Here is a 24,230-nt window from a genome sequence, read left to right as displayed (position 1 = left end):
GAATTGACGAGTTAACGAAGCTGTGACTGGTGAGTGACAACTCGTCTGAGACAACATTGCGGCTGACGCGGCGGAGCAACGATAGTGCTGAAGCATAGAGCCCTGTTGTGGGACATTTCCTAAAAGGCAAGCGATTGGGCACACTGACGGCAGAAAACGATAGCTGCTGGCGCCGTGACGGTAGGAAAGTGCTGTGAATCGGCTTTTGAGGTGGGAGCTGCCGAAATCCCAGGACCTAATGTTTGATTGCTGGCGCTGAAAATGTGTGCGCGGAGTGAACTGTAGGGCGCCGGGAGTCCTCCACGCGCTTTGGACAACGTTAACTGCATATGCTACTGTACCTCCAGACGGCTGGGAATATGTACTATCACTGAATACTTGTGGAGATATGTAATTGGGCATCCCGGACGAGTGGAACTGAGAGCCTAGGCAGTGCGGTGTCTGGGCATTGTTGTTGATCAGGATTGCAAGTGGAGAACTGATTCCGGAGCCCTGGTGAACAGCGCACTGTTGTTGCGCATTGAGACGTTGGAATTGCACTGAAAGATTAGGGTGCTGGGGGCCCTGCAGGCAGTATAGTACGATACTGGCCTCTATCAGTTGACACCCGCTGAAACGTTCCCTGACGCGATAGGGGTACTACTGCAGTTGAAGCTACAAACTGGTGCTTGTGCTAAGTATTGAAGCGCACTCAGTGTAACGGGGATATACGATACGCTTCCTGGGCCCATCGTTATATCCTGGGAATGTTGGACGCACGGCAACCGCGCCTCACGTTTGAGGCCAAGAAAAATACAAGACAGCCAGATGCGGAGGGCGGCAATGGCGCGAAAGAAACGGATGCCACACAGAATACTGGGGCCAGTAGTGATATGCAAACATTACTTGCGGAAATGCGTCAAGGCTTCACAACGATAGGAGACAAGGTGGACACACTTACTACCAGAATGGATGCCATTGCGCGAAAGCTGGAGGGCCACGATACGCGCATTAAGGAAGCGGAACAAAGGATATCGGACGCAGAGGATGTCACAGAACAATTGAAAACTGCGGTGACCCATATGGATAAACTAATGAGGATCATAGACACAAAGAATGAGGACATTGAAGCCCGTAGCCGCCGGAATAATATACGCATTTTAGGCGTTCCCGAGAGTACCAACACGGGATGTCTGGAGATATACGTTGAAAAAATGCTGATTGCGGTCACTGATTTGGGTGTACTTTCTTCGCAGTTTATTGTAGAGAGGGCCCATAGATCCCTAGGCCCGAGACCTCTGCCTGGGAGCGCGCCCAGGCCCATTATAGCGCGACTCCTTAATTACAGGGACAGAGATGCGGTATTGAAGGTGGCGAGAGAGAAGAAACAGCTAAATTACAATGGCGTCTCCTTCACTCTCCTTCACTATTTTCCCTGATTTCACGACTCGGGTGCAGGAGGAGAGATGAAAGTTCTATGTTGTGAAACAGAAGCTGAGACAGGCGCAGGTGGATTATGCCCTGTTGTACCCGGCACGCCTGCGGGTTACACATCAGGGAAAACAAACAATTTACACAACGCCGAAACAAGTGGAGGAATTCCTGAAGAAACTTAAAAGCCGAAAAACTGCAACTCCTGAGCGAGACGATGTGATGGAAGCGCAATTATCTGACGTGGAATTATCCCCTTTGAGATTGATGAAGGATTCAGAATTTACATTGGCACGGGCTGTCATGGAACTGAGCTGAAGATTGTTGCTACATGTAAATCTATGAAGTTCTTTGCTTCTTTTCTGTTCATGCTTTGACTGTATGATAATAGTAGGAGGATGGTTGGTGCTGATACAGTCAGGTGCCACACTAAGGCTGAGATGAACCGGACACCCTTGCTGCCTACGGTGGAGACTGAACAGTATAGTAGGTCTCCTATTTAGGCACGAGGTACATGTGAGTCACCTGGTGGGAATCCCCCAATGGGAATACCCCTATTGTATTGTTTTTTTGGGTTGTTATGGGGGAGGGGGGTGGTATGGATTGTTACTGGCATATTTGGGATGCTTCAGTGGGTGGGGGGAGGCGGCAAGCGGGAACTATGTTATGTATATGACAGTTATGTGCATTATATCACTCTACAATATGGCAGGTTGCAGACAGGCGTAATGCAATCCACTGTAATAATGGCTCATCAACAAGGATACACAAGACAGTATGGCGGGGATGGGGGGTGAATCAGAATTGACGGTGCTATCCTGGAATATTAGAGGATTAAATGACACAAGTAAACGCAGACAGATACTGGCTTCCCTGGATAGACAGCACATACAGGTGCCATTGCTACAGGAGACACGTCTACATCCACAATCTCACAATACCTTTGCCAGTAGATGGGCATGTGTCCGCGCATTCTCTTCCTTTTCCTCATACGCCAGGGGTGCTGCTATCTTGATTTAAAAAAATGTCCCCTTTGCGTTTGCGGGAGTGCTATCTGACCTCCTGGGAAGATTTGTTATAGTATGGGATAGACTGGGTAGGGACTCTGTGACCATCGCAAATTGTTATGCCCCCAATGTGGACACACCAGACTTCTTTACCACTGTGTGGGGTAAAATATTGGAGATAGGGTCTATGCATGTTATTTGGGGGGGGGGATTTTAATGTAGCAATGGTCCCTGCCCAGGATAGGGCTGATGGTGTAGCACATTATCACAACAAGTCTTGCGACATGTTGAATGCTATAGTGGAGGAAGGGGACCTAGTAGATAGCTGGAGGAGACTGCATCCTACACGAAGGGAAGGCACTCACTTCACATCATATACGGGCACATGGGCACGGCTAGATTATTGTCTAATCTCTCGAGGGTTGAGTGTAGGCCTCTGTGCGGCTATACATCTACCGAGGACGTACTCGGACCACTGCCCTGTTAAGGTTACCTTTAGTATGCCTGGATTTGATAGGCCTAGACCGACATGGCGCTTGCAACCGGCTGCCTTATTAGATGCGGTTTTTAAGGCCGAGCTTGGGGAGGAAATTACCGATTTTTTCTAACGTAACAAGTGGTCAGTGGATAGTATAAAGGTACTGTGGGAGGCGTTTAAAGTCACAATCCGAGGTTATTGCCTGTCTAAAAGCTTTGGAGTGTTGAAAGACATACAGCGTACGCTGCGCACCTTAGAGCGCGATCTGAGGAGGTTGGAGGACTTAATGGTGCGGGGGGACACAGGACAAGCACACAGAGACTTCAGGGTCAAACTCTCCGAATTTCGGGGGCGCTACTGGGTGGCGTGCAGATACGGAGAGGGGGAGCGGCCGGGGAAAGTCTTATCCGAAATTACACAATGTCCACGATTTAACACCAGTGTGTTGGAGATTTGTAATCCGGATGGGGAGACAAGTCGTGATACCTCAGGGATAATGGACATTTTCACATCACACTATTCCGGCTTATACACTACACAGTCTAGTGATTAGATGGATCTTGAAGGGTTCATGGGTGATATTGCATTATGTTGGCTGTGTGATATACACAGGGAGTTCCAGAGTGCCCCAATAGAAATAGACGAGATAAGAGAGGCTATTATGTCACTGAAGACTGGAAAGGCACCTGGCCTCCATGGTTTGCCTGCTGAGTCCTACAAGTGTTACGTCGACATCATGGCGCCAGTGTTGCGGTAGGTGTTCGAAGAATCCCTTGTGATGGGGATACTCCCACCGTCAATGCGAGAGGTGGTCATCAGGTCCCTATTGAAATCGTGGGAAACCCCCCACGGTCTGTGATTTCTATCGCCCGTTGTCCCTCATTAACAGCAACACAAAAATATTAGCTAAAGTATTGGCGAATCGATTGTTCCCCCTGATGACTAAGATCATACTCCCAGATCAATCTGGTTTTGTCCCGGGTAGGGCCACTAATCACAATCTGCGCACATTATTCTCTTTAATACAGATGGTGGCGCCGGAATTCCCAGTAGCGGCAGTGTTTCTTGACGCCTCGAAGGCATTCGACCTGTGGAGTGGAATTATTTATTTGCAGTTCTACACAGAATGGGGTTTCCCAAGATGTTCATTTCATGGATACAACTACTGTACCATCAGCCTACTGCTAAGGTACTGATCAATGGACATCTGTCCTCATCCCTTTCCATATCGCGGGGACTCGGCAGGGATGCCCGCTTTCCCCACTACTTTTTGCCATAGCGATAGAGCCCTTGGCGTGTAGACTGCGACAACTTCATAAAGACAGGGCGTTCAAGTGTTTTCAGCGTCAAGTTCTAATATCATTGTATGCTGACGATGTTACGCTATATATTGTAGACCCATATCAGAAACCCCTGCTGCGAGAATTCCTGGTATTTGGCGGGCTTTCGGGGTCCAAATAAATTGGAACAAATCACAATTCTTCCCGCTCACACCTGCGGTCCCTAACTTCCCCTTGGACTTTCCTCTCGAATGGTGTCATGCTGACCTTCGATACCTGGGGATACAGGTCTTTAGAGACAGGGACGAAACGCTTAGACTAAACTTCGGCACAGCGATCACGAAATTGACAGCTAACATCACGCACTGGATTTCACTGCCGCTATCTATGGCAGGCAGAGCCTCGCTCATAAAAATCGTAATTCTACCCCAATTTTTATATTTATTTCTTAATATCCCCTATTACCCTGGTATATTTTTCTTCAAAACTCTGCGGACAAAACTTATTCGACTACTGTGGGGTGGTAAGCAGCCACGATTGAAATGGTTGGTCGTTACACAACCTTATGATAGGGGTGGGTTTGATGTTCCTGATTTTGAGGTTTATTATATTAGTGCACAGGCTCATTCTGCATATCACTGGATCATGCCGGTACCTTTTTTACCTCAGACAGCAACTGATGACTGGCTGGCCCATCCCCTTCCCCTAAATGGTATTATACACGGACCTGCTGGAGTGCTGGAGACTCCGCCCACTACGGTAACATGTACGGCTGATGCTTGGCAGTGCATGGCTAAAATCCTACAGGTTACACTTATATATTCTCCACGGCTCCCACTCGCCTATCACCCGAACTTGGTCCTATTGCAGGAAAGGGGGTTTCAGGCGATGTCCAGAAGGCTTAACATCACCACGTGGGGTGATCTATTCATGGGGGGAATGTTCCGGTCCAAGGATCTATTTTTTGGGGACGCGCGTCCCACACCGCTGGAGTTTTTTTTATATGTGCGGCTGAAACAGGGGCTGAGGGGAGTTCTGCCTGACTTCCCTCGCGAACCGGACACACTGCCCCCACTGCAACTCATGTTAAGTTCCACAGACGGGAAACATTTGGTGTCTGGTATATACAGCAGTATTGGGGCACATCAGTCGGAGGTTGAAAGCTCGGCTCGTCTACACTGGAGTGGGGATATTGGACAAGACATATCTGATGATCAATGGTTATACTGTTGTAAGATCACGGGATGTATCTCAGCTAGTTGTCGGTTCAAAATTATTCATTTCAAGTTTTTACAACGGCTGTATTACACCAAAAAGTATAGATTTAAGTTATCAGACAATGACCGCTGCAAAAGATGTAAATGCGCTGGGGCGGGATTCATGCACCTGGCTTGGGAGTGCCCCGGTATATGGGAGTATTGGTCACAAATACATGAGGCCCTTGAGAGCATGCTGGAGATTGTATTGGAGAGAGACCCACTGCTTGTGCTGCTGGGGTACACTGCACAGATACCTAAACATTGTAGGAAGTTTTTAGATACTACTCTACTGTCAGCAAAACGCAGACTGGCCTGTCGTTGGGGTAGGGGAAGGGCTCCGAAGTTCAAGGCATGGCTACAGGATGTTATATTTTGTCAAGAGCAGAATACTATTCACGCAGAAACACAGCCAATGGCCTCTAGACCCAGAGATATATGAGGGCCACTACAAGCCTATCTTTCACGAACTGCAGACAGGGAATCGGTGATGTCCTCACAGGGGATTGTTCATGTGTTGGAAGCTGGGGAGGGTTCGGAGTGACATCTTTTGCTACAGACTCTCTGGAAAAGACACTGGTACTGCTAAACGGGCCCAGGACCGGGATGCATGACCAACTGTACTGCTTTCTGATACATAATGGATTGCTAACATGTACGTCCTCTGATATGCAATGCCATGAGATGTCACTGCCTGTTTATGCCTAACACCATGTACTGCATTACTGATGTGTATAGAATGTACTGATGATGATGTATACTATCGAGATGGATGAACAATGTACCCTGCGATCGATATTTGCAGCACAGTGGACGTTAAATTGTTATTAATGTTATGCATAATGCACTATAAGAATAACTGTGATTCTCCATATCTCAGAAAAGTTATAAAGATTAAAAAAAAAACAGGCACAGGAGCAGATGTAGAGACTTTGATGGCCCTGAGTCGCAAGCATGACGAGGCAAGACAACAAGCCCTTGGAGATCACTTTAGTTGCTGGGCAGAGTCATGCTCTTCCACAGCAGCAGGTCAGAGAGCAGCAGGCAGCAAGGCAGTACAGCAGGAAAGCATGTCTTCCAGATCAGCAGTCCAGCAAAATGTCAGTCCTTGAAGCAGCACAGCAGTTCTTCTGACACAGTTCAGTTACAAGTCCAGAAGTGTCCAATTTGATAAGGTTAGAGACCCAGTATGTATACCCAGTTGTGTCATTGCAGTGGGTGGTGACTTCAAAGAAGGGTCTTTGAAGTGTATAGACTCCCTTTTCTCTCAGCTCTGGCTCCAGACTAGCTGTAGGAGATAATAAGCCCTTTGTTTGGGAACCGGGCTTCGCCAATTTAGGCGTGTCAGCTCCTCCCTCTCTTCCTGCCAAGGAAGAGACATCAGAATGCAGATGAGTACTCAGACAGACCTAACCTTCCTGTGTATGTGACTGTCTGGAGGGATTGCACAAGGTGTCACCCACCCCTGACATATTTTGGACAGAGGCCACAAGCACACAGAGATGTAAGCGCAGAGAAATATTTGCTTTCTAAAAGTGGCATTTCTAAAATAGTATGGTTAAATCCAACTTTACCGGTAAAGAGGATTTATCATACATACATTCCAAAGACATAAGACATGACACAGCTACTCCCTTCTAATCAGGAATTACATCTAAAAAGTGTATTAAGGAATTTCCAGTTTAATCTATGAGAGGCATAGGCCTCGCAGTAATGAAAACAAATGTAGGTGTTTTTCACTATCGAGACATGCAAATCCTAAAAGTACATGCCTTACCTTTTACTTACACAGCACACTGCCCTATGGGCTACATGGGGCCTACCTTATGGGTGATGTATGTGTAATAAAAGGGTAGTTTAGGGCTTGGCATGGGGTTTTGAATACCAATTCAAAGTGGCAGTAAAACTGCACACACAGGCTCTGCAGTGCCAAGCCTGAGACATGTTTAAAGGGTTACTTGTGTGGGTGGCACAATTAGTGCTGCAGGCCCACAAGTAGCATTTAATTTACATGCCCTGGGTATATGGTATACCACTTTACAAGGGACTTACTAGTAAATTAAATATGCCAATGGTGTATACACCAATGTAACCATGTTTAGGGGAGAAGCACATGCACTTTAGCACTGGTCAGCAGTAGCAAAGGCCTCAGAGCCAAATCAATCAAGAATTTGTAGAGCGCACTACTTACCCGTGAGGGTCTCAAGGCGCTGGGGAAAAAGAGGCGGGCGCTACTGGTCAAACAGCCAGGTCTTGAGTAGCCTCCTGAAGGTTAGCAGGTCTTGGGTCTGTCGTAGGCTCAGTGGGAGGGTGTTCCAGATCTTGGCGGCGAGGTGGGAGAAGGATCTGCCGCCGCTGGTTGTTCTCCGGATGCGAGGGATGGTGGCGAGGTCGGCGGAACGGAGCTAGCGGTTGGGGATGTAGAAGAAGAGTCGTCTGTTGAGGTAGGCTCGGCCGGTCTTGTGGAGTGCCTTGTGTGCCTGGATGAGGAGCTTGAAGGAAATCCTCTTGTTGACGGGGAGCCAGTGCAGGGTTCTCAGGTGGGGGTGATGTGGATGTGGTGTGGTACATCGAGGATCAGGCATGCTGAGGCGTTTTGAATGCGTTGCAGTCGTTTGATGAGCTTGGCCTGGGCTCCCGCATAGAGGGCGTTTCCATAGTTGAGTCTGCCTGGGTGACTGTTCTTCTTGTATTTGCCGGAATCCACCTGTAGATCTTGCGGAGCATACGGAGGGTGTTGAAGCAGGAGGAGGAGACGGCGTTGACTTTCTTGGTCATGGAGAGTGTTGAGTCGAGGATGACTCCCAGGTTGCGTGCGTGGTCGGTGGGTGTTTGGGCAGCTCCCAGTGCCATAGGCCACCAGGAGTCAGCCCAGGCTGAAGGGCTGGAGCCGAGGATGAGGACCTCCGTCTTGTCCGAGTTCAGCTTCAGTCGGCTGACCTTCATCCAGTCGGCGACGGACTTAATTTCTTTGTGGAGGTTGGATTTGGCGGTGAGAGGGTCCTTAGTGAGGGAGAGGATTAGTTGAGTGTCGTCGGCGTAGGAGATTACGTTGAGGTCATGCTGTCGAGCGACTTGTGCGAGCGGGGGCCATGTAGATGTTGAACAGTGTCGGAATGAGGGATGATCCCTGAGGTACGCCGCAGATGAAGTTGGAGGCTTCGGATCGGAATGGGGGAGGCGGACGCTCTGGGTTCTGCCGGAGAGGAAGGAGGTGGTCCATTCCAGGGCTTTGTCTCGGATCCCTGCGTTGTGGAGGCGTGTGCGTAGTGTGCGGTGGCAGACGGTGTCGACGGCGGCGAAGAAGTCCAGGAGGATGAGGGCCGCTGTCTCACCGTTGTCTAGCAGGATCCTGATGTCGTCGGTGGCGGCGATGAGGGCAGTCTCGGTGCTGTGGTTGCTGCGGAACCCTGACTGGGATGGGTCCAGGATGCTGTTTTCTTCGAGGTATTGGGTTAGCTGACTGTTGACGATCTTCTCGATGACCTTGGCTGGGAACGGAAGCAGGAAGATGGGCTGGAAGTTCTTGAGGTCTCTCGGGTCCGCCTTTAGTTTTTTGAGTAGGGCGTTGATCTCTGCGTGTTTCCAGTTCTCTGGGAAGGTCACGGTCTCGAAGGAGAGATTTATGATGTTGCGCAGGTGGGGTGCGATGGAGCTGCTGGCTTTGTTGAAGATGTGGTGCAGAAGTGGGTCTGACGGGGAGCCGGAGTGGATTGTGCTCATGGTCTTGATGGTGTCATCTATGTTCACGTTGACCCAGGCTGGCAGGGGGTCGTGGTCGATGGTGTTGCTGTCTGTTGGGGCTGTCTGGGCGTTGAAGCTGTCGTGGATGTCAGCGATCTTGCGGAGGAGGAAGGTGGCGAGGGAGTCCCACAGGGCTTGCGACGGCGGGATGTCGTTGGTGTTGGAGCTGGGGTTGGAGAGTTCCTTTACGATGTTGAAGAGCTCCTTGCTGTTGTGTGCATTGTTGTCGAGGCGGTCTTTGAAGGAGGTCCTCTTGGCAGACCTGATGAGGTGATGGTGTTTGCGGATGGCGTCTTTGTGGGCTGCAAGGCTGTCCGGTGTCTTTTCATTGTGCCGTTTCTTCTCTAGTTTCCGGCAGGTTTGCTTGGAGGCTAGGAGTCCTGGGGTGAACCAGCTAGCTCTCTTGCTGGTGTCTCTGTGGGTAGGTTTCTTCAGCGGGACGAGGGTGTTGGCGCAGTCGTTGATCCAGCATCTGAGGTTGTAGGCGTCGTCGTCGATGTTGGAGGTGTCGGTGGGTGGACTGAGAGCGAGGTTTGCGTGTAGTTGGTCTTCTGTGACTTTGCTCCAGCAGCGGTGAGGGATCTGTTTGGTGCGGTGGTGTGTGGTGGGTTTCTGGAAGGTGAAGTGGATGCAGCGGTGGTCGGTCCAGAGGAGTTCGGTGGTGTGGCTGAAGGAGACGTGGGAGCTTGAGGAGAAGACAGGGTCGAGCGTGTGGCCGACCGAATGGGTAGGCGTTGTGACGAGCTGCCGCAGTTCGAGGTTGGCGAGGTTGTCGATCAGGGTGGTGGAGTTGCTGTCGTTGTTGTTCTCAAGGTGAAAGTTCAGGTCTCCGAGGAGGATGTAGTCCCTGGAGCTCAGGGTGTGCATGCTGATGAAGTCGGCGATTGAGTCGCTGAATTGGGGTCGGGGTCCGGGGGGTCTGCAGATGAGGGTACCTCTGAGGGTGGTGTTGGGGTCTGTGTGGATCTGGAAGCGCATGTGTTCGGTGGTGCTGAGAGTGTCGTCGGTGTTGGTCGAGACCCTGACGCTGTTCTTGTGGACCTAGGGCCAACAATAAGAATCAGCAAAAAGAAGAGATAAGCAGGCAATCCGTTTCAGGGAAAACCACCCTAACATTGACAGGTCTAACAATATGTAATTCCTATCCTGTCCCAAGACGTAAAGAGTCGGAGGCTCCCCACCTGGTGTAACCACATAATTCACCACAGCAGCCTCATCCTGGTGAGTTTGTGATCCCCATTAAAGAAATGTAGTGCTTTACTCCAAATAACCAGGGTCACCCAGATGCAGTCAGGGAGAGATTGAGGAATCTGGGTTCCATAAAACATGACTAGGAGATCATGTAGTCCCTAGAGGTGCTACTGTACATTTTAGGTGAGGTTGTCCCGTCCCCAGCTATTTGTGCAGCGAGGTAATAGCCATATAGTTCCCAGTCCTCTATTCTCCATCATACGAGAATTTCCTGACATATTAAAGGTCATTCGGTGTTGATCCCTTGCCCAGAAGAAGGTAGTGACCCTGGATGTCAGCATCCGAAACCATCTTCGAGGAACTGGGTGTGGAGAATTTGCTTGGGAGGCACATCATTTTAAACAATGCTACTCGCCCCATGAGGCTTAGAGGCAGTCGATTACACTTGTGAGGGTCCCTGGTTTATCTGGTAGAGGGGGATATAAATAACTAGGTATTGAAAGTAGAGATGCCATATCGGGAGTGTGGGACACCAAGAATGTCTGCCTATATCCTCTTCAACCAGTGCCAACAAAGACTTGGGGCCTGATTTAGATCTTGGCGGATGGACTACTTTACAAACATGACAGATATCACTGCCATTGTATTACAAGTGCCAAAGGATATAATATGGCAGACAGGTCACGTTTGTGATGGCGTATCCTATCCGCCAAGATCTAAATCAGGCCTCTCCATAGAGATGGAGGATCTCAAAGCATCTTGGGCCTGATGGCTGCAGCTCTCCAAGAAATAGCAAGATATCACCTGCATAGAGAGCTATACTCACCTCAGGGCCTCCTGTTTTGGTATCACATCAGATGAGGCGCTCCAAAGGTTCAATCACCAGGGCAAATAATAATGGAGACAGGGGACAGCCCTGCCAGGTGCCTCTGCAAACACAAAAGGCAGGGATAGGACTCCTTTAACCCGGACCTGAGTGGTAGGGGTAGTGTAAAGAAGGCCAATTAGTCAAGGGAAGAAAGGCCCAAAGCCCCCGCATCTCAGCATGACTTTCAAAAAGGTTCATGGGATGGTATCATTGCCTTCTCAAAATCAATTAGGAGCAAAGCCAGGGAGCCACCAAGTCGATGTTCTTGAGAAAGGGCGAGTTGTATTCTCGGTATGCAATGGTGTGTACTCCTGTTTGGCATGAACCCACCATTGATCTGGATGGATTAAATTGGACAGGCCCTGACACAGTCGAGCTGCTAAATTCTTTGCAAATACCTTGACGTCAGCGTTTATGAAGGATATAGGGCTATACGAGGAGCATTGGTCTGTGGGTTGATCTGTCTTGGGTATTACAACAATGGTCCTACGACGAGTTCCAGGAAGAACGATTCACGGTCCACCACCTCAGTGTAGAGTGCTAAAAGGTGAGGAAGTAGCAGGGGCAAATAACGTTTAAGAAATCCGATCAGAAAGTCATCTGGTTCTGGAGGTCCTAGCCGGGTTCAACTCCGATATGGCTTCACTAATTTCCTGTCATGATCGGTAGGTCAAGGTCATGGGCCTAAGATGGGGGCATCGAGGGCAGGGTGATCACCTCTAATAATGGAAATTCAAGCCACTGTAGAGGCATGGGTGTCGCTGCATATAACCTTGGGTGTGCATTTGTGGAGGTATCCATGAACATCATGGATTGACGGTACAATTCTAGATGATGCATCTTAATTTGCCAACTAATACAGGAGTTTACTAGTCTTGTCCCTGTGTTCATAGACCCGCTGGGTCAATGCCCTCCAGCATTGCCTGGCTTCCTCTAGGGAAATCTGCTTTAGTGTAGATCTCGCCTGTGCCAATTGGCGATTAATATCTCCGGAGAAGCATTAATGTGCTGGGCACTTCGAAGATAGGATCTGGGCATCTAAAGTCTGTCACCTGCGCCAGTTGGTGGGCCTCTTTACCCCTAAGGTATCCCTTGAGCAGGCCTCTCAGGGTGGGTTTGCTGGATGCCCTTGGGGTCCCAGCGGAACGATCAGTATTGCAATTAAGTAAAAAAATACCTTAATTTCCTTCTCTACAAAGTCAGCACAGTCCTGATTCACAAGATACCAGACTTTGAGACGCCACATAGGTTGCAGGGGTCCTTGAAGTGGTCTTTCTCTAGGAGGAGAAGAGCATGGTCAGAGATGCCTAGGGGAAGGATCTGCACTTGTTTCAGGAGGAGAACGTCAGTGGCTACAAACCAGATCTGATCGATTCGTGACCCTGTTCTAGGCGAGTTTTATCATTTCTTACGTTTCCCATGATTTATTCTCTCATTCAAGTTTTCATTCTCACATGTAAAACTTTGTTCCTAACCTTCTAAAAAGTAAGTTTCTTCATTAGCTAACAATGGTCTTTTTGGTAGTTGAAACATCAATATAAATTGAAAGATAACATTTCCTCACCGCTCCATCTCTTTTCAATAATTGTATAGACAACAGTTCTTTACAGATCGTGTCACATTCGACATTCTAACTACACACTCTACATTCTAGTGACCATACACTACATTCTTCTACTTCAAGCCTATTGAGCAGGCAGTGAATGCTATGCTCTTTAGGCTTTGAACATTCCATATAATGGGCCTCCTTGTCCTTGACATTAAATGCAGCTTTTCGTAGCTTGCATGACAAAACTCTATATTTTATTAAAGACAAATGGGAAGCATTTATATGTTCTCCGACCCTCTGCTCTCCTCCTAATAGGTGATATATCATTTTATTCCATTCGTTTTTTATTGTCCTGCCATTCCTGCAATGTCTTTTATCTTTAACAATTTACTTTTTTCGGCTTAGGGCTTATAAAGTCCTTTCCATGATTCTGCTCACTTCTTCCTTTTAGACTGATTCTTTTTTCCTCGCCAGGATACGCTCCACTTGGCTGCTTCCTAACATTGTCTAGACCTTAGTTTTGGTCACCTACCTTCTTCTAACCCCAATGGTCTGTCTGCTTTTGACAGGCTGTCTGAGTTTTATCACTTTGCCATCTGAGTTTCAACATTTAATCACCTTTAAAGTTGCATATTCTTGAACTACTTCTGAAATATTTAATTGCACTAACAAAAGAGGATGGAACATGAACTTTAGCTAAAAGAGGCAAATACAAGGTGAGGCATAATAATGTTTCTCTATTGTGGAGTAGCAATTAAAGAGAGATGCTGTACAATTTCTGTGTCCTCGTCTTTAAAGTCCAGGTTTCCTTGTCACAAGCTAGAGTAATCTTTATATCTTCACCTGAGACCTGGTCCCAGGGGCCAGGGTGGTGGAATTTTTCATTGCAGGATTGGTTGGGGGTTGTGAGGTATGTTTTCCTCCCCCCTCCTTCACAATAATAGTCACAGTATCAGTACAAGCAAGATATTCAGTGTTTAATCTGGTTCTAATACCTTGTTTTAGAGATTGCAGGCATGGTGCTTACCACTTTTGGAGTTATTGTGAGACTGCCCAACTGCCATTTCCAAATTGCAATTGATCCCGGTGGATTTTCTGACATGAACTCATCCTCTGGTGCTGGCAGACACGCTATGACAGAGACAAGGAGGATTAAAGAGCACGCAGGGCGATCCCATGCCTTCCCCGACTCTTTTCCTCCTTTATTCAACATGCATGGGCAGAAGGTACTGTTAAAAAATAGCACACTGCTTGGAGGAGATGGCCACGTTGGTGTGTAGCTCCGAATTTGGATTACATAGAAGCAGACACAGGGCACAAGTCCTAAAAAAAGAAGTGGGGGGACTCTCCAAGGTAGGCGTGGTCACAGGAAGTGACATCACGACAGGAAGTGACATCACATCAGGAAGTGACATCACGGCAGGAAGTGACATCACGGCATCCTGAGTGTCCTATAATAGCACGTGTTAAGTCTGGTTATTCCACGTCCCGAAGAAAGGGTGGTACGGGTAACTGGAAGGAAGAGTCTCTGGGTTCTGCAAGTGTGACCATTGTCCACTGGGGTACAGTTATAGGCAGAGGTCATTCCACTGAAATGACGCTCCAGTCAGTACCTCTGAAGGTCTGCCTACTTGGGGCAGATTTGCTGAGGCAGACCACTCTCAGTGTCTGTCATGCCTGGCAGGAAAAATGAACACTGCCCACCACTTGTAGGGGAAAATCTCCCTGTGGGTAGGAGACATTTTTATTTTTCAGAAACAAACCCTTGAATTGTGGGCTTGTTTCTGAAAAACAAAGAAGTTTGCGAAGTGGGCTGTAACAATATGACAGCCCACTCAGCATTCAGTCTTGCCAAAAGCACATCTACTTCACCAATGGATACACTTGTGTTAAAGAGTTCCCCATCGACACAGTAAAGAGTTATACGTTGGGTGGGTTGTCCTCCATAGGGAGCGGTAGTAAAGGTTACAGAATATTCTACGTTCTATTATATGACCTGCATGTTTGGGCAGCATGTTTATCCCTCAGTTACAGATATTGCCAAGATGCCATTTTGCTAATTATCCAAATACAGCCCAGATTGCCATATTATCAGACTGAATAAACTATGCACTTAAAGTAGCTTAAACATGGATGTATTTAGGTGGTAAATGGTACTAATGAGATGAAACATTTGCCCAGTTGCGGTGATTCCCAGGATCAAGAAGGCCAGAAGTGGCGGTAGCCTCTTCTCACTCAATGCCTCCAGACTATGGAATGCCCTCCCACTGCATCTACGGAGCGAACCAAACCATTTGAACTTCCGAAAACAGTTGAAGACCTGGCTGTTAATATAAAAGCTCAGACCCCCTCCCCTTAGCCCCGCGCAGCGCTGGGATGCCTCCGGGTAGCCATGCGCTATACAAGTAACAATACAATACAATACAGTTAGTGTTAGCATGTGCAAAATTTCAAAATAATAAAGTAACTCTATCATAAAATATGCAGCATTATACTACATAACTTGCCTTTGCTTGCCTCATAATTCCACCCTGCTGCATAATTTGGTCTTCTCCTGACGCATAATTCCAGTGACCCGGACTATGGCAAAAGGCAAAGGTGGGCGAGACACCAAATTACCAGGGACAGCGGAGCCAAGGGTCTGTTCTGGCTCTTAAGAACCCATACACAAGCCAAGCCTTGAAAAAATGTGGTGTGTCAATCATGCAGCACAGATTATGTTAGACTATAGTAAACTATCGAAAGCACCTCATGTTAGTACTTCAGATTATGTGCAAAGTATTTATCAAACAAGACCTGAGAATCGTTCCAGCTCCCCCACCACCTCCCCCCAAAAGACAGTGCTATTAGTGAACTAAAAGGCAAGTCAGGGGTTTTGTACAGAGCAAAGCCTGAAGTCATGTATTTGAAGGTGTATTCTTTGTGATGATAAATAAAAAGGAGGATTGGTTTAAAACTTTTTGCCTATACTTTAAGATGAATGTTTAATGTAGTTTTTACAGTTTTTTGATCAACATTGACTGGAAAGTATTGGAGCTCTTCATTTGAGTATCAATACTGGAACCTGTTTCCAGGGCCGGCTTTAGCACTGGTGGTGCCCAGTTAGCGCCCCCCAATGACCACTACCGGCACAGATTCCCTTACAACCACCCTTTAACAGGATTCAAAATGTAACACCATACTTGAGAGTTCTCTGTAATAATAACAATTGTTTTCTACCCAAACAAATCTTTTTTGCAACAATAAAAAAATGGAAGACTGGGGAAAAAAGTATAACACTCTAATATATAACTTGCAGTTTGCATGCAGCGCTTTGATTACAGTTGATAGCTCGCTGTTCCATTTTAGGATTTTAACTTAGAAACTGCAAGTAACTAAAGAATACCTCTAACAAAAGCAGTAACCCACTGAGCTACCTTCATAAATACAGGTCTGTGATGTATGGTACACGTCCTTTGCATCAGGCATATTAACCCATATTAACAATGAGTCAAAACTTTCACTAGACAAAACTCCGATCTCACTCCAAGTAGAACATTAATCACCGAAGCTATGTAACACTTTTATTGTGGCTAGGAACGAGGCAGAAGGTGCTTTTTAAACTTTAATACAGTGGCGGCTGGTGAGGTTTGTGAGTGGTGAGGCTGGGTTTGTTCGGGGGTGGGGAGAAGACACGTTATGTCAGTCCCACATCCTAACGTTTCCTTATGGCAAGTTAAGACCTCATGATTCCACTTAGTGGTGGTACCAAACTACTACAAAAGCCCAGTAGGTGTATATTTTCCAGCATATGAGGGCCACTCCAGTAAGCAAAATGCGTTTTAACAAGTCACACTGAAAGTTCTCGTGTCATTCATGGGCAGTCCTGCCTGCTTTCTAGCCTTAGTGACTGATGTCAGCAGCGAGCAGTTAACTTGCTGTCACTGAGGTATAGCATGATCGAAACAGTCAGACACTAGCTGTAAGCCGTAGGAACAGTCAGAGTGCATCCCTGGAATCACAGTATCTTAATTTTTCATTCCCACACAAGGGGAGCCCTCTGAAGGCAGTTGGCTCCAATGCGCCTTAATCCCACTTGATGAAACGGGCTCACCTCGACCACTTGATGAAGCAGCCACACCCTGACCTCAGATTTGTTAGACCACAGTGCAGTCTGTGATCTGGATCTTCAAGATGTACAGAGAGTCTCCCTCACCCTCAAGGGAATTATTAAACCACTTTCTGAAAGTCAGGAAAATGCAATAGTTAGAAACAACTCTCTGTCTTGTGCTGCTGTGCCTGTTTCCACCTAGGAATTAATTTTATGACAGACAAACAAATATTGAACTCCACATTTGTAACTGCAATGCTTCTGTCAGTTAAGGAGGGTGTATTTGATTTAGTAGCTTTGTATGAAAAGTATTTATTTTTCCAATGACAAACTCTGATGCTTTGTAGCTTGAATGAATCAACTGCAAAAACAGATCTAAAAAATGTTTGTTTTGAGCTATCAAAAATATTCCTGTTTTGGCACGAAGGCCTCAGTTTTGTATGGAATTCATAACACAGGCGATGAACAATACAGCACGCTCTCTGGTAAACTGGATCTCTCTACTGCGGTCTATTCAGGCATCTGGTCAGATGTATTCACTCTGTCCATACCCCTTGAGTTTACAGGCAGAAATGCAATGACAGAGATCAGGATTCTTGTCCTGTCTGGAGATCGAACATACACACTATAGAAAACATTTATTAGAATAAAACCATAGTATGGAATGCAACACCTTTCCACACAAGCCTGCGACCCCCAATAAAAACGCACACATTCCTATTTCCAATTCAAGCAAATAACGAAACACAATTAAAGATTTGGATCACTAACTCCCCTAAGTGCAAATGGGCAGAGCACAGCTGGCTTTTTTATTTACCTCATCTGGCTGCTGAACTGGAGGGAAGTTGCCTTCCAGCCAGGCCAGGTCATGCGACTCCGACTCCTCTGTTTTTTTATGTAAACAAACCATCATTCACAGATCCCAGTTGCAGTCTATACATTGTGAAGTTTTTTCTTTATCTAAACTTCAACCCTTTTTACTACCATACTGTTTGAGGCACGGACCTCTCTCTTTGAACATTAATATACTTACCCTAGTGCCGGCCTCGCAATCCTCCCCCAGTTCCAATTTCAGCAACACTGGGCGTAATGACACGTCCACACCCTCTCATTGCAGTGTGAAACACATTCACATAGGATTAGTTTCACACTGCCTGCTAAGGGCCTCTTGGAAAACTGTAAGCAGCCCCTTTGTAATTTAATTGCTGTACTGGGCTTCCTGGTGCGCCTCCCGCTTTGAAAAGGGACGTTTTGACGATACCCTTTTGTTATGTATTCTGCTTCTCGAGGGGAGAGCGCACTCCCACAGAGCGTCTGGGCGCTGTAGGAAGCAAGTCTGCATTCGGGCACACACGCGCAGCCTAGAGGCAAACATAATTCATCAGTAATGGTGGACGCGGTTTTGATTGAACAGGGTGGACGGCGTCCACCCTGAAAAACCCTCGAAAATAAGTGGGGGGATGCCGTCCACCTGCGTGGTACCCCGACTTGTGCCCTGAGCAGACACTTTGTACATCCTAAACTTTTTGTCTAAAATGGTGGAGGAAGGTTTAGCTTACAGGACGATTAATTCCTTTAACTTCGTTTTTTTGGCACATCATACGCCGACGACACCCAGCTGATCCTCTCCCTGACCAACGACCCCGCCACCGCCAGAGCCAACCTACACGAAGGGATGAAAGAGGTAGCCGAGTGGATGACGACCAGCCGCCTGAAACTGAACTCGGACAAGACGGAGGTCCTCATCCTGGGCTCTTCACCCTCCGCCTGGGACGACTCCTGGTGGCCTCCCGCCCTGGGCACCGCACCCAAACCGACAGACCATGCACGCAACCTGGGCTTCATCCTGGACTCCTCCCTCTCCATGACCAGGCAAGTCAACGCCGTCTCCTCAGCGTGCTTCAACATCCTACGCATGCTACGGAAGATCTTCTGGTGGATCCCCACCGAGACCAGGAAGACCGTCACCCAGGCCCTCGTCACTAGCCGACTGGACTACGGCAACGCCCTCTACGCCGGCACCACCGCCATGCTTCAGAAGAGACTCCAGCGGATCCAGAACGCCTCAGCCAGACTCATCCTCGACATCCCACGACACAGCCACATCTCCGGACATCTGAGAGACCTTCACTGGCTCCCCGTCAACAAAAGAATCACCTTCCGCCTCCTCACCCACGCACACAAAGCCATACACGACCAAGGCCCGGGCTACCTCAACAGCCGGATCAACTTCTACGCTCCCAAACGCCACCTCCGCTCAGCCAACCACGCCCTCGCCGCCGTCCCCCGCATCCGGAGAGCAACCACAGGAGGAAGGTCCTTCTCCTACCTGGCCGCCAAGACCTGGAACTCCCTCCCGACCGACCTGCGCCTGACCCAAGACCACCTCTCCTTCAGGAAGAAGCTGAAGACCTGGCTGTTCGAGCAGTAGCGGCACCCCCCCCTCCCCTTAGCGCCTTGAGACCCTATGGGTATGTAGCGCGCTCTATAAGTGTCAGTGATTGATCATATTACCACTAATGAAGTAACCATTGAAGAACACCCATGGGTTACAAACCCATGAGAGGGGTATGGTTATTTAATCTTGTGGAACCCCATTATCCCTGTCTATGGAATGTCAATTTAGGTTTGAATATATTATTATCTTGACAGGAGTTTCTATTCTAAATTGCCCATGTTCCTCTGTGATTTCGACCAGGTGAGTTTTGGATGTCTGAGCATTTGACATTTCTGGCAGAATGTTTACTCTGAAGGATATAATGTTTTCTACTGCCATGAGAACGAAGACCAACACCCACCTGATCACCTATCCGGCTTTTCCAGAAGCCCCTAAGTTGTCCGTAGTGCACTGCATTAAAGCAAATGAGAGTGTGATGGCGGAACAAAGGCCTTTCAGAGGGAGTGTTCAGCTCCTGAATTCACTAAAACAAACGTTATTGTGGTTTTGTATGCATCCATTGGTAGGTGGTTGCAATGAGTAATGCCAGAAGCTGGTATTAATGATCCAAGATTTGGGACTCACTCTGCCAGAGGGAATGTGGCCTCTAAAGCACTCTCTGGGAGTAGGGGTGAGAGGGAAGGGGTAGGAGAGAAAGTGTGAAAGTGTTTGTCTGGTTGATGAAGTGCACATTCCAGGGGTTCCTTTTTAAGCTAGTTATGGCAGTAGCATTCTGGTAGCCAGTAAGCTTTGAACATGCATAATACTTGCTTATGGTTGTGGCAAAGAATATAAAAGTTCCTAGCTAGTGTAAAGTAAAGTTTCAACTACATTAAGGACACAGAGGGGAGTATTACCCAACCCAGTTCTCATTTCTCATCTCACTTTCCATGAAAAACTTCTTGGAGAAAATAAGTAAATCTTTTGTGATGTTCCATTTGCTTTGCAATTGTTGAGTATTACAGTTGATATCGTTTAACTCTTTCATCCCAGGGATTAGGCTAGGTAGTTGTCAGGTTCTCACAGATGCTATTTCTATATTTATGCACCGGTGCTGAAGAGAACCTGTAGATACTGGGTAGATAGCTACCTGCTAAGAGGTAATTAAAAAAAACATTTGGTTAGTATTGAGCTGTCTGATTTACAATATGTAAACTTGTTAATGTGGAGACAGGAAAAGAATTGTATATGTGTTTCTTGTTTATGCCTGATATCCTACTCATCCTCCTTTACCCCTTTCATTTCAATTTGTCCAGTGAGTGATGCTTGCTTCTTGAATCCCTGTGGTAGCCGAGGCTACTGTTTATCAATTAACGGATCGTACACCTGCACCTGTAAGATTGGCCACACTGGCACGAACTGTGAGAAAGGTAAGATGAGATGTGGAACGCAAGTTAAAGGGTGATAGTGGTCCTCATGATGAGATCCATGACAGTTGAGATAGGAGGTGGGCCTTTGAGGTCTGAGGTCTATACTTCAGCGTGACAAATTTAGATCCAATAATCTAATCATAATGTTGCGCTTTTCCCGTTCGTGATCTTAATAGAGGATCTGTTTGGTATCTTTCTAAATAATAAATTAACCATCAGTGTATGCACACCTTGTTATATTCTATGTGAACATTACACTTGCCAACGACTCTTTTATTGAAGCATATTTATAATTTTCTATCTTGTTTGGAAAGTACAACAGCTAATATTAGAGCCTAACTACACTGGATATCTTGCTTGCAATTGACTCAGTATTGACTTTTATATGTGTCTAGCTTTCCTTAAAGATATTTTGTTCTTTGCACATTTACCTTTTCTTTACAACTCACACATCCAATTGGCTTCCTTAGAATGATCACTGCACGAATCTTTAGAAAAATGTTGTCAAATGATTGTTAACACATTATGTGTTGGGTGCTAGAAACATTTTTCTGGTCCATTCCTTGAAGAAGGATGTTTGTACTGTATAATCTATGATGACATAAACTTATCTGACTCAATCACAGCCTTGAAGAAGCTCAAAGGTGCCCAAGTGAAACTCGTGGCCACTGGAACTCGGAATAAAGTATTCATTAAATCACATGTTGGGTTTGCATAATTGCTCATGACGATTACCCCTGAAAATAGTGTAGCAGGTAGGATGTGGTATAGGCCTTAGGGAGAGGTGAGGTACTAGAAGATTTCCATGAATAACAGTAAGAAAGATAACATGGCAGTTTGCAAGTTGGTTGACCGTAAGAGAGATGACCCTTTCCTGGAACTGTGTACATTTACGGGTGCCCATGAAGAATTACCCAGCAATAAGATATGAGGTGAGGCTTGGGGGCACATGAGGCACAGTTTTGGGTGTCCTTGAAAAATGGGGCACCCTAAGTGCAGTTTTGTGCTTTGACATAATGTGAAGGTATATAATGTAAGGTGCTTTCATTAAAATCTGCTATTTAGGTGTAAATAGTCTTTGGGTTAGAAATTTGGAGGTATGGCTAGGTTGAGGGTGGTAATTGAGTTTTCTTGTGTACACAAACATTTTAATTATCTTAAAGGGCTTAGAACTAATTCTAATGAGAGTTGGTTCTTGTGAAGGTTGCTTTTCTGAGAGTAATATTGCTTGCAATCTTCATAGCAGAGGAAGCTTTAGATATCAGCATGAGTGACTTGGGACTTCCTATGCTATATATTAAAGATGCAGTATCTGATAGACATCTAGCTGCAGATTTCTTACCTTTAAATTTCTCAGGTGTCAGACTGGATCTGGAAGGCTTTTCTTCGAGCAATACCCCTGCACACCTGTAGGTGGCGTGAGTCAGCTCAGTGTGACGTTGTTGGTGTTGTCTGTACTGTGATGTCCAAATCACCTATAAAGGCACCACCTTGGTGGACTGACGTCACTTGTTTTTTTTCTGCACCATCCACGTGAAGAGAGCTACCCTCTGTCACTTTTTGACAGGCTTTTTTGTCGTTTTGTCAACCCCTTTTTGTGGGTGTAGGTTTTTCTTCATGTCCTAGAAGACTTCTGGGTTCAAACCGTATGGCACCTGTCTCCACACCATATCGATGACGGACCCACACCTGGTTTGTCTCTGGTGTCTGGAGCGCGACCACGGCTTAAAGTTGTGCTCCGACTACCAGGCCATGGCTCTGAAAGCTTTACGGGAGAGGTCCCTAACCTGCTTGTGACCCGGCGCTCCGCACCACGTCGTTCTCTTTGGAGGTTTTAATCACGGTCCTGATCGACAGGAAGGTCCGGGCACTGCTCCGGGAGACCTAAGTCTTTGTCCTCCCACTCAAATCTATCAATACGGGCAGGTAGGAAGCACAAAAAACAAAAGAAGGTGAAGCGTGCTTCAACTTTTCCCTGTCTGTCTGCCGACACGACAGAGGAGTCTCGGCGTTCTAGGCCTTGTTCTGCTAAACCTACACCTGAGTCAGCTCTGCACTTCCCTGCCTTCCTGGGAGCCGGAGTGACCCCTGCCCAGCTCAAAGAATTGTATGACTCCATGTGCCTCATACTTGGGCTGCCTGACCCTAGCCCCAGAGCCTCAGGGGGGACTCAATGGGGTTCCGTGCCAGCGGCTTCGGACCTGGCACCAATGACCCCCCATGGATTCAGCGATGAATCTCGACCGATGCCGGTCATGCCATTGCGACCTTCCCCGGCACAAGCCTAGACACCGATACTCCCAAAGCTGCAAGCACCCCTGGGGGACCAGCCCCATTCTCATCCCCGATGACCCGTAACTGGATCAGCATCGACAGAACCCTTGGTTCGTAGGTCATTTCCTCAGCTGGATTCTGAAGGGCTAGGAATAGAAGAAGATTGAAAGCTGCACACATCTAGCCGGGACGAGGTGAGCTGGACTTAGATGTTAAGAGGTCGACATGTTTCTGCAGTGTGATAGGGTCATACGATCCCTGTCTGCTTCTTCAGGACCTTGTTAATAAATGCTACTGCTGGTGTGCTAAACAACAATAATTTTTGAATAGGTAAACAGGTACTCCTGACATCCGTCTAGGCTGTCCCACTTGACAGCCTAGACGGATGTCAGGAGTACCGACGGACAGAGCGGTGCTCCATTAATACCTGAGCTGTAGCCGGGTGAGGTGGAGAGTTCATTCCCCAAACAGTGGGTGATATGAATTTTTATTTAAAAATTATTGTTGTTTAGCACACCAGCAGTAGCATTTATTAACAAGGTCCTGAAGAAGCAGACAGGGATCGTATGACCCTATCACACTGCAGAAACATGTCGACCTCTTAACATCTAAGTAGTCATTTGTTACACTACTTTGCACTGTTTTTATCCCTTTGGGTGTGGGTAGGATCCCATTAAAAGTTTTTTCCACTCCTACAACCCAATATTAAATTATTCACATGAACTTGACACATCTTTTGATTTTTCTTTGCACTGCTAGTCACTTACCACCTGATACCATTTTCCTTCCATCATATTTCAGTATCCTCAAAAAAGATTAGGCTACAATCTACCTAATCCACAGTGGACAAGTTTCCACTTCCTTCGGGTGAAGGATCCCAAATGATGTAGGGCGGAACAGGATGGGTATCTGATGGGAATACACTTTTTTCACTACGAATACCATGGATTCCTAGATTGTATCCCGATTATTGTACAGTTTCTTAGTTAGCTTCTAGTAACCTTGACCCATTGTCTGTGTATAGTTCTTTGTATTGCATGTAGGGATCGCAGCAATGCCAGGTCAATAAATATTTCCCTAGTATTACCCTCATTTGTGTTTAGGGGACAAATATATGCCACAGAATACTCCTCATATTCCCGCGGGGCGCTGCTATGGGTTAGGCCGGGTACTCCCTTCGCCATGACACACTCTTACATCGACCCGGAGGGTAGGTTTGTGCTCGTACGGGGCAGATTAGATGGGCAGCCTGTGGTCCTGACTTCCCTGTACTCCC

At 47.0% G+C, this 24,230-nt stretch overlaps 1 protein-coding gene across 9 annotated transcripts in view; it reads left to right on the top strand.

The window, feature by feature from the left end:
• SNED1 (sushi, nidogen and EGF like domains 1) overlaps positions 1–24,230 on the top strand; it is a 2,618,914-nt gene that overhangs the window by 1,707,176 nt on the left and 887,508 nt on the right. For all 9 annotated transcript variants that reach the window (XM_078665627.1, XM_078665624.1, XM_078665625.1 and 6 more), the window contains one exon: positions 20,567–20,680. In XM_078665627.1, coding sequence (XP_078521753.1) covers positions 20,567–20,680 — 114 coding nt within the window. The remainder of the gene's footprint in view (positions 1–20,566; positions 20,681–24,230) is intronic.

The sequence above is a fragment of the Lissotriton helveticus genome, chromosome 11, assembly GCF_964261635.1.
Source record: "Lissotriton helveticus chromosome 11, aLisHel1.1, whole genome shotgun sequence".
NCBI lineage: Eukaryota > Metazoa > Chordata > Amphibia > Caudata > Salamandridae > Lissotriton > Lissotriton helveticus.
This window is presented reverse-complemented; position numbering and strand designations above follow the sequence as displayed.